Source organism: Mus caroli, chromosome 9, assembly GCF_900094665.2.
Source record: "Mus caroli chromosome 9, CAROLI_EIJ_v1.1, whole genome shotgun sequence".
NCBI classification, from domain to species: Eukaryota; Metazoa; Chordata; class Mammalia; order Rodentia; family Muridae; genus Mus; species Mus caroli.
Window position 1 is genome coordinate 52,197,367 of NC_034578.1, and position 15,327 is coordinate 52,212,693.

Sequence of the window (15,327 nt, forward strand, 5' to 3'; positions counted from 1 at the left end):
TGTCTGCATAAGAAGTAATACTGTCTCATAGTTGTCCCTCCCTCTCTATTCCCCATACTCTGCAGGCACAGAGTTCTATAAACTGACAAACCCCTAAAACGGACAACTGAAATTTAACTTAAACCAGCCAAATACTTCCAGCATGGTCAAGCTCAAGTCAGGTTTTCTTCCTCACCCTGGCTGTTTTTCTGAAGAATAGACTGTTTCTGGAACATTCACACTTTGAGGTCAAGCTTCTGCAGCTCTGACTTTGACAAGCCAGCCCCTACCTTTTGGGATATGGCATTCAACAATTATATTAGGGTGACCAGGCTATGAAGATTTCCATGCTTACAATCTTGCCTAAAATAAACAACACCCATAAGACCCGTAAAGAGATAAGTGACGGTGATAGTGGTGATGGTGACGACGATGGTAATGATGGTGATGAGACCCGAGACAGACCTAACTATGAGATTCTGTTTGTCCAGGAACTTGCTATGTAAACTAGGTTAGTTTAGAGTTTGCAAAGATCCATTTGCCTCCAGGGTACTAGAATTAAAGGTGACTGCCACCACACCTGCCTAGAACTGGATTTTATTCTCTTTCTTCAATTTGTTCTTTTATTAAGAAGTTAGGCATGTTTCTGATAGTAATCTTAAAGGATGACAAAACTTTATTATGTTTTTTATTTCAGAATTAGAAAATGTCAAAAAATAATTGTTTGGAACCACAAAAAATTAAAAAGGAATATAATAATTGATTCATCAAAAGGCATTTTAGCTGCTGTTAGCATAATTTCTTTCTTCAGATTATGAATTTCTATGATTTCAGCTGAATACTTTCGACAGTTTCCTTATGATGTGATTGACTTATTTTTTCTTCAGTATTTCTGTCATTTCAGGAACCACCTGCAAAACAAACAAAAAACCAAAACAGTAGTTAAGCTTCTTGATAGGGCCTCCCTGAGATAGGACAATTAGCTCTGGGGAGGCCATAGGGTAAAATCGTGGCAGGTCTCTGCTCAGCAACAAGTGCCATCCAGGCACACACATTCCCTGCTCACTTGCTCTCTCCTCTACACAGATGGCAAACCCTCTGTGAGGAGAGCATGAGGAACATGGGCTGTCAGGGGCTAGAGCAAACTTCTGCCCAGACATCACTGGAAATACTTAGCAGGAACTGTTTTTCTCTCCAGGGCTCAGAGCAGTGAGACCTTCTTACCTCTGTATCCCCAGCATCCTTCTTTCTTTCCTCTGTATCCCCAGCATCCTTCCTTCTTTCTTATCTCTGTATCCCCAGCATCCTTCCTTTCTTCCTCCCCTGTGCATCTCACTTCCCTTCAAGTCTGCAGTGTCACTATTCACAACTGCCACCGCCTCCAGCACCTCTCCCTCATTCTTGCACTGCACACTTCACAACATTTCGTTGGCTTTCTCAACATGTGTTACTATCAGGTGGCACATTCAAATGAACTGAATATGCAGTGTCATTGCTTTTCATTAGAATCCAGGTCAGGACAGTAGCTGCAGCTAGAATCTGATGTTCTCTCACTGCTTGGACAGCCAAGAGCAGAGAGTGGGACTGTGAGATGACACACACATTCTGAGCACTAGCTGGGCCACTTGTGTAAAATATCAATTACCCAGTCCTGCAAAGGGCTGTGGGCTGCCTTAGCTCACAGAGATCTTCGTTGACCGTTACACTGATGAATGCAGCCTCTCAATTATTTAAGAGAGCTACATTTCCACCAGGTGGAAATAATGTGTTCCTACAAAATTTATTAAGGAAATTGTCTACATGTTGTTTCTTCCGAATGTCACTTTGTCTCCAGCCTATTAAAAGGCCTGTGTTTACCATGGAGCCAGCAGGCATTCGCTCAGGGCAGCACTAAGTGCTGGCACCACTTCCCCTGGCTTTCCTCAGTGGAAGGACCATGAGCTCATGCCAGTCACAGGGTTAACATGCTCCCAGAGCCTCATGTGGGACCAGCGTGTTTCATGAAAAATATGCCATAGCACAACATCTTTCCCCAGGAGGTCAAACACTTATAACAAAACAAAACTACCCTCCAGAATAGCCCCTCTCCAAACTTCCCAACAGAGTCATGGGGATTTTCTCTTGCCATCATTTATTAGTGTTAAAACAATTTAAACCAACAACAGACTTTACAAGGGTTCTATATAATCCTTTAGGGGAAAATGCTAAGGGTAAAGGCTGAAAGACCTGGATTATCTGTATTTTCCTTTAGATATTGCAGAGGTAACTAGCTCTTCTTAGGAAAGGCACATCAAAGAAGACTTGAATTTAAAAAGGCAGTTTACTGCCATAAACATCTGATGAACATGGTCCCCTTAGACTTGGGAGAGTGGAGAAGTTTCTGGGTAAGTGATTTATCTTCAGTGTGCTGAAATGTACTGGATTAAGTGATGGCTGTTCAGCTCCATGGATATTCTAAAAAGTCAACCAACTGCATATTGAGTTTGTTGAGTAATTCTATTAGTAGAGATAATACTCTAAATGTGGTCATCTTATACCAGAATGTAGGAGAATAAGACAACCTCGTTACTTGCTACAAATTCAGGAATTCTTAAGAAAGAAGAGACTGATGTAGCAAAGGAAAATTCAGGACATCATCCTAGAAGAGAAACAAAGTTTGGTTGAGGAGGGGGCAGGGAAGAAGGGAGAGAAAGGAGCCAACAGAAGTAAATACTGCAGGTTCAAGACGGAGCAGGGAGTACAGTGGTTGTAGTGGGAAGACAGGGCATATCAAGTCCACCCACGGGGACACTATGGTCTCTTCAATACACAGAACAGAACAAACAGATATCCACATGGAAAAAAATGAAGGTGGGTCCCTATCACACACCATATACAAAAATGTACTCAAAACAAATGACTATAACCATGAAGCTGTTAGAACAAAACCTAAGAGTAAATCTTCATTACTTTAGGTTGGCCATCGACTCTCAGATAGAATAACAAAATACCAAGTAATGAAAGGAGATATTAAACAGACTAGATTTCACCAAAATTAAGAACACTTGTATATTTGATATTATCAAAAAGTTAAAATAAAGTTGGACATAGTGATACTGTCTTTTATTGCAGCACTTGGAGAGGCAGAGGCAGGCAGATCTCTGTGCCCAGCCTGATCTACATAGTGAGTTGCAGGTCAGCCAGGACAACAAAATAAGACACTGCCTCAAAAACCAACCAATCAAACCAAACCAAACTGAACCAAGCCAAAACAACAAAACTTTATTCAGTGGGAAGAAATATTTGGAAATCACATATTTGATAAGGGCTTTGTATTGAGATGCAAAGAACTCCTACAAGCCAACAAAAAGACAAACAACCTAACCAAAGACTTTGGATATGGCTCAGTATCCAAGTGGAGCACTTGCCTAAAATGCATGAAGCCCTGGTTTCCACCTCTAGCACCGAAAAAAGGAGAGAAAGAAAGAAAGGAAGAAAAAAAGGGACTTGAATAGAAATGTTCAGTAAGTATGATGTGCTTACATCTCCTTAAGTAGTTACTGATGAAATACAAATTAAAACTACAACTGAGGCACTACTTCATCCCTAAGATGGCTCCAATTAAAAGAACAGAAAACAGTAAGTGTTGGTGAGGTTGTGGGAAAAGCCTTAGCCATTGCTAGTAAGAATGTGAAACAGTCATTCTCTGTGAAAGCAGCGTAGAAGGTCTTTAAAAAGCTAAGAAGGAATTACTAAGACCAGGCAATTCTGCTCTATGTACATGTAAAGAAAATAAGAGCAGGGATATGAACATATAATTGAAGCCCAATATATTAGGAGAAAGTTTTCTTAGGTATACCACTTAAAGCATAGGCAACAAAGATTTAAAAAAACAAAACAAACAAGCAAAAAAAAAAAAAAAAGAACTAGTGACTTAATCAAAATTTAAAATGTTTATACTCTCATGAAAGTGAAAAGGTGCCTCAGAATGACACCACACTGGAAAGAACTCAGCTGTCCCTCAACAGAGGACTGGATACAGATAATGTGGTACATTTACACAATGGAGTACTACTCAGCTATTAAAAACAATGAATTCATGAAATTCTTAGGCAAATGGATGGAACTAGAAAATACCACCCTGAGTGAGGTAACCCAATCACAAAAGAACACACATGGTATACAATCACTGATAAGTGGATATTAGCCCAAAAGCTGGGAATACCTCAATTCATAGACCAATGAAGCTCAAGAAGAAGGAAGACCAAAGTGTGGATGCTTTGGTTCTTCTTAGAAGGGGGAACAAAATACTCACTGGAAAAAATATGAAGAAGGAAATGTGGAGCCGGCCATCCAAAGACTGCCCCACCTGGGGATCCATCCCACATACAGTCACCAAACCCAGACACTATTGTGGATGCCAACAAGTGCATGGGAAAGGGGATAACATTTGAAATGTGAGTAAAGAAAATCGCCAATAAAGAAATTTTAAAAATGGTTATTTTAAAATAAGTGATTACTATATGCAGCCTATACATTTTCTTCATTAATAAAGTTCATGAAAAAATTGTAGCTGAAATTACTAAAACATATTTTTAAAAAAATTAGACCACACTGGAAATCACTCCTGATCACCTTACAGTTCTAGTACCAATATTGCTTATAATTCAAGAACAAAAAGGCAAAAAAATTAAAAACACAAGAGTCATTTCTACAGAGAAAATATGTAAATGGCTGATAAGAAAACAAAAAGATAGTCAAATCATCAGCTATCAGAAAAATACAAATCAAAACCATAAGATGCCTCTTGACATCCACAAAGACCTGTATAATCAGAAAGACAAGCAGTGACATCCTAGTGCATTACAGAAGACTCGGAGCCCCCTCCTTCCAGTGGGAATGTGAGCTGGCACAGCTGCCGTGAGAGCAGACAGACAGACTTTTACATTAACCCTAACTGAGAAAAGAACTCCAAAGTAATAAATACTCCTGTCTGTATAGAAATCTATACGTTGGTGCTCATAGTGTCACTATTCACAATAACAAAAAAGTGCAAACAACTAAACAGACAAACATGCAGCTTATTTCAGAGAGACACTGTTTGTCAGGAGAAAGAAATGAATACTGAAATGTGCCATGGCACAGCTGAAGCCTGAACCATAAGCTCAGGGAAAACAGCCAGAAAGATCACAATATTAATAATTTCAGTTGTACAACAAGGCCAGGATGGGCAAATCTGTGGACTAGAGGTAGATCTGGGGAGTGTACCGCACAGAGTTTGTGGGTGCAGAGCTTCTCTGCAGTGGGATGCAACTATATTAACATTAGGTTAGTATTACAGCAGCATGAATAGACTACCAGTGTATTCTGTATTTTATCTACATTTATTCGATTATAAGTATGTGGACGCATGCGCATACATGATTATGTATGCAGTGATGACAACTTTGTGGGGCAAAAATAACACGTGTTCTACCATCTGAGCCCTAGAGATCAGCTTGTCGGGTATGGCGGCAAGTGCCTTTACCTGTTAAGGCATCTTGCTGGCTCTAATTATACTTTTTTTTTTTTGGTTTTTCGAGACAGGGTTTCTCTGTATACATTTTAAAGATACTAAAAACTATCTAAATTGCATGTCTGTGGAGGTCTGTGTGTGTGAATGCAGGGGCTCACACAGGCCAGAAAGAGAGCTGGAGTTCCAAGGGTTGTAAGCTACCTGATATTAATGTTGGGCACCAAACTCAGACCCTTCACATAAGCAGTATGTGCTGAGCCATCTCTCAGCTCTGAATGCTACATTTTAAAAAGGGTAAACTTTTCAGTATGGAAACTTTTTATATTATTAAAACTATTATATTAAAAAGGTCAGGTCATTCTAATACCTTTTATAATATTTACCAATTACTTTTGAACAGTTACTATATATCTGAACAGAAGAAAATACAAACAGGCTAATATTTATTGCAGATTGCAGGAGATATAGTATAATTGCAATTTTTACTCCCTTCTTTAAGGTGGGCAGCATAATAATTACAATACTCATGATGAAGGGAGCATTCAGCAAGATTGATTTGGCTGAGATAATCTAGTCTCAAGACAGGACAGAATCTGAACTAAAGCCCTTGGTACAACATAGTAACTCCACTTTGTGTCCTAATTCAAAACTTATAGAGGGATAAGCTGCAAAGAGACGACATTTTCTTTTGCAGGACTGGGAGTATAGCTCAGTCGTAGAACAGTTGCCTAGCATTTGTAAGATTCAGACTTTAATCCATAAACACACATGCACGCACGTATACATCCCTCTTCCTTCTTTTCTCACCAGCTTCTTCTCTCATCAAGACATCTCCATGGCTAAACTTACACACCCAGGTCAGAAAGGAGCAGCTGACCTACACACACAGAACCTCAGCATCACTGAAATAAGGTTCTATTCTTCCCAAGACAAGGCCTAGGTGCTGATGGAAGGATGGCCTATGTTGAATGAGAAAGCAGACTCCTTATTTTTCCATGCAGTATACGCCAACAGGAGAGTTACTGAGAAGTTGAAGGGTCTACATCCATTCTTCACTGGCCCCAGTTAGTCCTCTTGCTGGGAACTGTGCCGTCTCTATTTTCAGGCTGCAGTCTTTCCAATGTGCCTTGCATTCCCTCAAGGAAGTTCCATGTCAGGGATTCCTCTTCCAACAAATCTATTTCTCCTAGAGCTGAATACTACTTTCAGTGTCAACTTCCGTATGAGTGACTCTGCAGACAGGTCAGGGCAATAAGAGCAGGCTGGGCCAAGAATGAGCTATGTACCTTTAAATGTGGCCAACTACATTTTAGGTGATCATCAACTCTCATTTGCTAAATAAGTTTCTATGACTAAAGTAGTTTTTCTCGTGGCAAACACATACATAGTAGGTAAGAACATTTACAAATGATGTGTTTAAAATAGGGTGAAAACATGTTTTCCTTAAAACCATCACATGAGAAAGACTTTAACTTTCAAAATCAGTAAACAAAATATTCTTGCTGAGACAGTTATACTAGACTTGGGTGCCAACTCCTCCCCTGAAAAGGCCTCAACAATCCCTGAATGAAGAGCTTGATGGTCATTTCTTTAATGTATCTGCCAAATGTGGTCCTAGGTTCTACGTATGGTGTGACTTTATACGATGCTGATTTAGTATGTGAAATGCTAAAAGCCCTGTGGATATTTTACAATCTAGATTTCTCTGAAAGAAGCTATGTTGTATAGTAAGTAATATCACAAAGCTGTTAGGGAGATTACATCTTAATTAGGATATAATTATAAAATATATTAACAGCATGTACACAGACACACAGCACATATTTTTGTCTTTCCTTTCATCCTTGAGAAAATCCACTGGATGACAATGTTGATAATGTCAATCCCTCTTAAGACTAGCTTACCTTAAATAAATCTGCAACTATTCCATAGTCTGCCACCTGGAAGATTGGAGCTTCTGGATCTTTGTTAATAGCCACAATTGTCTGTGAAATGAAAATACAGAGTTGGACTTTCATCAAGAAAACATACCATAGCGTTTGGTGGTTCTGTTTTAACCTCCCTGTTACAATATACTAATATTATTTAAATAGCCATCAAGACTAACTTGGAAGTTCTATGCCAACATTGTGTGTGTGTGTGTGTGTGTGTATCATATGTATTAGAAGTTTTTGGGTTGTATTATAGTAAAATATCTACCACTTAGGCTATCTCAGAGTAAAGAGTTTAAAATTATTATCTTCTTGAAATTCTTTCTTGACTTAAGAAAAGGGAAAAAAGGTTGATTTTTAGATAAAATAATAACAAATCTATACCCCAAATCATAGTGTTTGTCAACTTTTGTTTGCTATATATTATATTCCATTTATTATTCTAAAATCATCCTGGGTCTGTTCTGAGAATATAAGCTATTTATATTGTCAACCTGATATTGAAGGAGAACTTAAAAAAATTAAAGTCCTCATGTATGTGGCAAATACATGCAATAAAACAAACAAGTGACTGGGTTTCTTGTGAAAACTACTGAAGATTAGCCTTACCTCCTACAGGTGCATTCTTAACTATGAAAGGTTGTGTTGGTTACTTACAGAATAGAGGAAATGGTTTGGTATTTCCCATAGTTGGTTTGAACACTACTGCAATAAGTAAAGTTAGAGTTGTGACTCATATGTAGTATTATTTTAATGAATAGTAGATTATAATTCAGTTCTCTAGAGGCAAAATGAAATCTCTAACTACCTATCACTGTATCTTGAGAAACACACTGGTATTATTTTGATGTAGTCTGACCCAAAATAAAGGCCTCAGAACATGTCTACTTCCCCTAATAGGGCTCCTAAAACGGACAGTAGAGCATGTCAGAATAACTGAGATTGGAGCTCAGTGTAGCCTTGATGATGTCTAGCCCAGAGACAATACACGGGTTTCACATATGAGTCTTAAATCCAAACTTGTAAGGACAAATGCACTGCCTCACAGGCTCCAGTTTTCATTGAGGTGCTTCTCTTCTGGGAATGTGTACCTTGATTCACAGCTAGAAGATTTATTTAACTGATGAATGTTAACGATTCTCTTGGAGGTCACCTAGTCAAACTTCTGACAGTTTAATAACCTGAAAGCTTTTCATCCTACTACATAAAAGTTATTTTAAAAGAAAGAGCACATAACAATGGGCTCCTGATATGGAACCAACAATGATATTAAAAAGAGTGGACGCGTATATTTTTCTGGATTACTGAAAAAGTATTCTTAGATTATCAACTATAAAATTGCTATGATAAAACCTTATTTGCTCTCAATAGCCTCTTGTAAATTCAAGCTATTGTAAATCTCCTATTTTAAATGGACACATTGTATTCAACGTCCCTACTGAACTATCACTATGTATATAGTTCAGTATATTGACTAATTTGCTACAATAATCAAATCTCATGTTATACTATAATGCTAATTAAAACTTTAGCTTATAGACAATGCAATCATCAGATTTAAGCCATTCTAATATTCTATTTTAGAATTTAATCAAAATTACCAACAGAAATCATTGGCTCCCACATAAGAAAGACATAATAATAGTTGAATTATTTTCTTTTTCTACTTTTTTTTTTTTTTTGAGTCAAAGGCTATAGACCTGGCTAACCTGACTTGATTTCCCTGCCTTAGCCTGGTGGTGAGACTGAAAGTATGTGCTGTCACATCTGCTAGATGAACTTTTATTCCTTTAATCATTTAATTGTGTATCTGTTGACTGAGTGAAGAGATGTCACCATTATTGTCACAAATTATTCCTCAGCTCTGGTCTCCACAGTTCAGCTGTTCCTAGCTTGCTTAGACATACACTATCTGTTTGATTTCCCTCAGCAACTAGTCCTGTTGCCAGGTGAGGCGACTATTTACCAGGGTCTTCTTGGCACATGTAGTCCTTTATATGTGTCCAGTATTCTAGACACGTGAGAATTATTCTAGCTAAAAACATATTTTAAGGCTTCTGGTATTGAAGAGGTTTGGTGTGTGCATGTGCGTGCATGTCAGTGTGTAAGCCACATTTCCCCCAGTGGCACTGCTGTTTGCAGAGCTCAGTAAAGAAACCTGCCATCCAACTGTGAAATCTGACTGGATCTGAACCAATTCATTTAGAAGCTACAAAGAGACAGTTCATGTATTTCTTCAAGTTATAACTTAAGCCTGTTAAAAGTTTTATCATCTTTTATATCCAGCTTCCATCTGAATGGATAAATGCAGGGTTTCAGATCCATCTCTGTCTTCATGAGAGGTAAGTTCATAATTCAAACTGTACATTGTTATGCATGAGTTAATATGCCATAGTCTGAAATATATTTCAGAGTTATTACAGATGATTACCAAATATAGTCCAAGTAGTGAGTTAAAAATCAAGTGTTTGACTACACAGTGCACCATCAACAATTACAAAGGTATAAAGATGGCCTGATATTCTAACCCAGTGGTTCTCAACCTCCCTAACACTGCAACTCTTTAATACAGTTCCTCATGTTGTGGTGACCCCAATCACAAGATTATTTTCGCTGTCACTTCATCACTGTAATTTTTCTACTGTTATATGTTCATAATGTAAATATCTCATATGCAGTCCCCAAAGGGGTCTCCACCCACAGGTTGAGAATCGCTGCCCTAACACAAAATGTGTCAGTCACACATGGCTAATAACCCAGAAGAGGGTGGTTCTGATAGGGCACCAAGTAAAGCAGACAAGAGAATCAGGGATCAGAACCTTATTAAGTTGCTTAAGTCTCACATCTTCTACCACAGTGTGTCAGAACTGAAATGGGCACTAATGATCATCACCTAACACCCGCATTTGGCAAACAAAGAAACTGAGGCACAGGCAGCCAGGGCCCAACACATAGTAATCGAAGCTTAGGTTCAGCTGTGCCTTGTGATGAGCTGCCCTTCACCCTAACAGTACACTTAAGGCAGGAGATAGCAACTTCAGTCTCTCAATTTCTATGTTAATGTGAAGTGTTCAAGTACACACATTGATTACATGTATATAGAAATGTGAAAGCTTTTCCTCTTAGCACCCTAATTATAGCACAGAATTACCTTGCTGTCCTTCATCCCAGCTAAATGTTGAATGGCTCCAGATATTCCAACAGCAATATAAAGCTCCTGAAACAAGAGACCGTATTATTAATATACATTTATATTGTATAACACTGCTGAGGCAGAGTCTTAGTTATCCCAGGCTGTCTCAAACTCACTATCTAGCTGAAGACGACCTTGAAATTCCGATCCTCTTGTCTCTGCTTCCCAAGTGCTGGTATTATAGGCATGCATCACACCTGGTTTATGAAATGCTGCAACTGAATCTTTGTTCAATATAGCTTTGTGCATGCTAGGTTAGCATTCTACCATCAATGTGCTACATCCCCAGCCATATAATAGTTTATAAAGTATATATTATTAGCAATTTAAGTCTTATGCAAAAGATATGAGAAATGAATTACCCAGCAGGCACCACTTAAATCATGCTTCTTTTTTCTCCAATTTTTTGTTCTGTGGTTCTCTTTTTCTAGTGAGTTCCTATAATGGTGGTGGTATAAAAACGCAATGTATCCATATACTGAGAGCACTTACAGTGCCTCAAACACTGCTCAGCATCTCACAGCAACCATCCCAGTTTCATGCTAGCACCTATGGCACTTACTTGGGTATTACTACGCAACTCACATATGGTGTAGCTACCCAAATTTCAGCATGAACACATTGTATAGTAACATATAAACACACATTCAAATGTATTAAAATAGTTTTTTTTTGCTTGTTTGCCTTCTCATAAAAGGATATTTGTGAGAATAGTAATTAGGAAATACTTATTAAACTTCCTATCTATAAAGGCCAGAAATACAAATTAGTGTCAAGAGGTTCTAAGTATGCCTGTGTTCAGACAGATGGGTGGATGGATGGGCATGTATAGGCTCACAACAAACTTCTTAAAAGCACTGGGTGGGGCTTTCCAGAACACAACACAAAGGCCCCCACATGAGAGTTTCTGAGTAATGATGGCATTTGCACATCTTCCTGACCCTCTGCTCCCAATAATTACAAGAAAATCATAGCCAACTCCTGTTCTATCCCCTTATCTAAATTTTTTTTAAAGTACCAATCTTTGAAAATTAAACTATCATCTTGGAAGAGTGATTTAACAAGCACTTAATTACTAGAGCTTAGCTGCTCTATTTTGTCTACTAAGTATAATTAAAACTTCAACTGACAACCTTTTCCCACCTATAACCTGGCATGCCCTGGCTTGGGTGGGAGTGGTACTGACCACGTAACCAGAATGTCACCACTTTGGGGTGAGTAACATACTCACTTTATTACAAGGCAAACACTTCAAAGCCACTGGCAGAGTCAGGTGATCTCCCTTGTTTTTCTATTGCTTATGATCAAATCCAACAGCTGCTCACTATATCAAAGACCATTCAGCTGGGACACAGGAGGAACTCAGTACATCAGTGTTTTACTTCATAATGCCTAGGCATAGATGGACATGCATAGGTCATTTTCTCTCCAGGAACCCCAGGATACTCTGAAGAGTAATCAGAACTGAACACCATATGCAGAGAGATCTTCAGCTCTGCTGCAGCCCCTCTAGCATGTTGTTAGCATAACCATGAGCCTTTTTTTTTTTNGTTTTTCGAGACAGGGTTTCTCTGTATAGCCCTGGCTGTCCTGGCACTCACTTTGTGGACCAGGCTGGCCTCGAACTCAGAAATCCGCCTGCCTCTGCCTCCCCAGTGCTGGGATTAAAGGCGTGTGCCACCACGCCTGGCATGAGCCTTCTTTTTAACAGCCTAAAGTGCCCAAGAGCTTCCAAAGCAGCATGGTGCCTCCATGTAATTTGGAAGCAGTCATGTCTCTAGTGAGTTAGTCAGGTTAAAAGGAGCTGAGCTTGTTTCCTGAGACAGCTATACTAGTCTTTCCTCAAGTTATTCTTTTGAAGAGACCATTACTATCAGTTGTAAAAAAAAAAAAAAAAAGTACTGTCAAAGTGACACAGGAGGCATACCTCCTTTCCTTAAGCCTGCAGACAGCAAAAGCAATTTGCCTTAAAGATTTTGATTTGGAGATGACAAGTCTACTATAGAAAATGAAGGTGAACAGCTAACACATGTTCTGTCCTGAATATACCAGTACTTGCACAGCTGGATTGCAGCATGTGTTACCACACCCAGCTGACGTAATGATGTTAAAGCAAATTATTCAGACAGAAAGTGTCTCACTAGTCACTCTTCCTGATCACACTTCTATGTAGACTCTCAAAGCAAGCATTGGATCAATAGTCCTATAAATGACTCTTTTTGACATACAAATTAAAATTCAACATGTCTTAAAAGCTCCATTTATATCATGAAATGCTAATAAAAATGTTAGTTCATTCTGGCAGTAAATACAAGCATACCATAAGTCTACTTTCAACTTCTGCCTCCATAAATGAATCCCACTGCCTTTTACCATACATATACTAAGGAGACAACAGAATTTTGGCTAAAGCCAACTCAAGGCAGGTACTTCAGGTTACGAAATGACTCCTCTATGATCAACAACCTAATGGATTCACATGACCAATGAATGGGACTTCATTTTGTTGTCTTGAAACCTGGTCCTCTGAATAAAAACAAAAACACTGAAATAAGAGCTCAGGAGGAGCTGGGGCTTCAGGCTGCTGTACTGAGTCCTGTGGCTCTCAGGCAGGAAGAGATGCTTTCTTCTTCCTCTTGAAAAACATGTTCAGGCAATTAGACTAATATCCAAGGATGCTTCCTCAGGCTCCAGAAAGCATTTTTCTGTGTTTCAATAATACTAATTAGTATGTACAAAACTCTACAGATGCTAATTTATGGAGCACTTCAGATACCAACTGCTTCACAACACAAGGCAATCCCTGCCCTGAGGCACTTTCCTTCTAAATCAGTAAAATAACTGGGAGAGAAAATGAGAGAAGATGTTGGAGGGAGAACAGCAATTAAGGTTCAAAAAGAGGTGGGGTTAGAGACAGAAACACCCTGGGAGGAGGAAGGGGCACCTTGAAGCTAATCCCAGGGGCTTCAGTAAACCTAAGAAGAGAGGAGGAAAAGGGGAAGGAAGGAGTGAGGGAGGGAGGGGAGGACGGACAGTTGGAAAAAGAGCAGCAACAGAAAAACACTCAATCACATGGTTGTTAGCAGTATGGGCTGGTTACTATGTTGAGAAGTTGTAAAGCTATGGGATAGGAGAAGGACCAAGTGATATGGGAGAGAGATGGCACCAATAAGCCTTCTCCCAAAGCAAGCTCTAATACTACCCACATGCTAAACTAAAAAACAAAACAAAAACCCTACACCTACAGCTCCATCCAAAGAACCCAAGGTCTGAGATTCTTGATGGAAGGCTAAACATCAAGTCTCAGATGCTGCTTACAGACAAGCACAGAAAAGCATGCTGGGGCTACTAACCCCAGCTCCTGAGACTGTTCAGATCCAAATCAGTCACTTAACTTCTCTGTGCCCCTGTCACTTGCTTGTCTTAAAACTGGGATTGTAACAGTCCTTACTTCTTAAGATTATTGAGAGTTGAGGGTTCAGTCTTTAGCCAAGTATCTAGTTTTCCAAGGCACACAGTCTCTCACAGTCTGAAATCTGTTCAAACTTTAAATTCCTAATTTCACTGGTGGATCTGGGTAGAGTACTCTAAGATGGCCTTAGGACTACTTTGTACAGTTAAACAGGTTGTACATTGAGCAACTCTGGAGAAAGGCACCATTTATGCCAGTCACTATTAATGTCCACTTTTATTACAATAACTTTCCAACAGATGGCAGCACAGGAACTTGAGGAAAGGATACTTTTTATTTTTCAAAGGGGTTGAATGAAGGGAGGCTGCCCAAAATCTCTGTGATACAAATAATAAAACATGTACATGTACCAGATCAGGAAAAAGTTCAATGGTGATGGTTAGCTGGGTTTTTTGTCCTTTCTACTTTATATGTGTATAGCCTCAGGACAGAGGTCCATACTGTGAGTCGTCTTCAATCCTCTTCCCCTTTATTTTTTGAGCCAAGTTCTTTCACTGAACCTTGAACTAAATTTCAACTTGGACAGTAAGCCTCAGTGTCACCTATCTCTGCCTTCTCAGCACTGGCACTACAGGTATGAAACACTTCATATGGCTTATTTTGTATTACACATATATTTTAAATTTATTCCTTGGGTATCTTATATAATCACAGAATGTATTTTGATCACATTCTCCCCACTCTCCCACATGCTCTCCTTTTCTAAAAACCACAATAAGTCGAATTAGTGCTGCCTTACAGGACCATCTACTTACTGGAGCCTGGGTAGCCTCTCAGACCATCTTTGAAGAAAAGTCACCAACTACCAATAGCTCCTCGGGTACATGTGGGAACCCCTCTTATCCATGCCAAAATCCTGAGTGGCTTGGTTTTGTCCAGATCTTGTGCAAGAAACCACAGCCACTGTGAATTCACAAGAACAACCCTATCATATCCAGAAGACACTGGCAGCAGTCTTCCCCGATCTCTGCCTCTTGAAATCCTTCTGACCCCCTTTAAATGTTCCCTGAGCCCTGAGGGGAGGAGGTATGGCACAGATATCCACCGTCATTTATTCTCTGCATTTGGCGCTGTTATGTGTCTCTGTCTTAACCATTATGCATTGCAAAAAGTTTTTCTGATGAGGGTTGAGAGAGGTACTAATCTATGAGTATAAAGGTGTATTTAGAAACAAGTAGATACGACATCCATTCAGTAGTAATAGTAGGAGATTTTCCTCCAGGGCCTATGACCTCCCATGGGTTCTTGACCCAGATTA

General features: G+C 39.2%; 1 protein-coding gene across 1 annotated transcript in view; it reads right to left on the reverse strand.

Annotated features, from left to right (window-relative positions):
* Nucleotides 1-632: 632 nt before the first annotated feature.
* The window catches only part of Etfa (electron transfer flavoprotein subunit alpha), a 61,338-nt gene continuing 46,643 nt past the window's right edge, over nucleotides 633-15,327 (reverse strand). The window contains exons 10-12 of the mRNA XM_021171712.2: nucleotides 10,556-10,621; nucleotides 7,378-7,458; nucleotides 633-890 (exon numbers count right to left, since the gene is read on the reverse strand). Of these exons, the coding sequence (XP_021027371.1) occupies nucleotides 852-890; nucleotides 7,378-7,458; nucleotides 10,556-10,621 (186 nt within the window). The 3' untranslated portion in view covers nucleotides 633-851. The remainder of the gene's footprint in view (nucleotides 891-7,377; nucleotides 7,459-10,555; nucleotides 10,622-15,327) is intronic.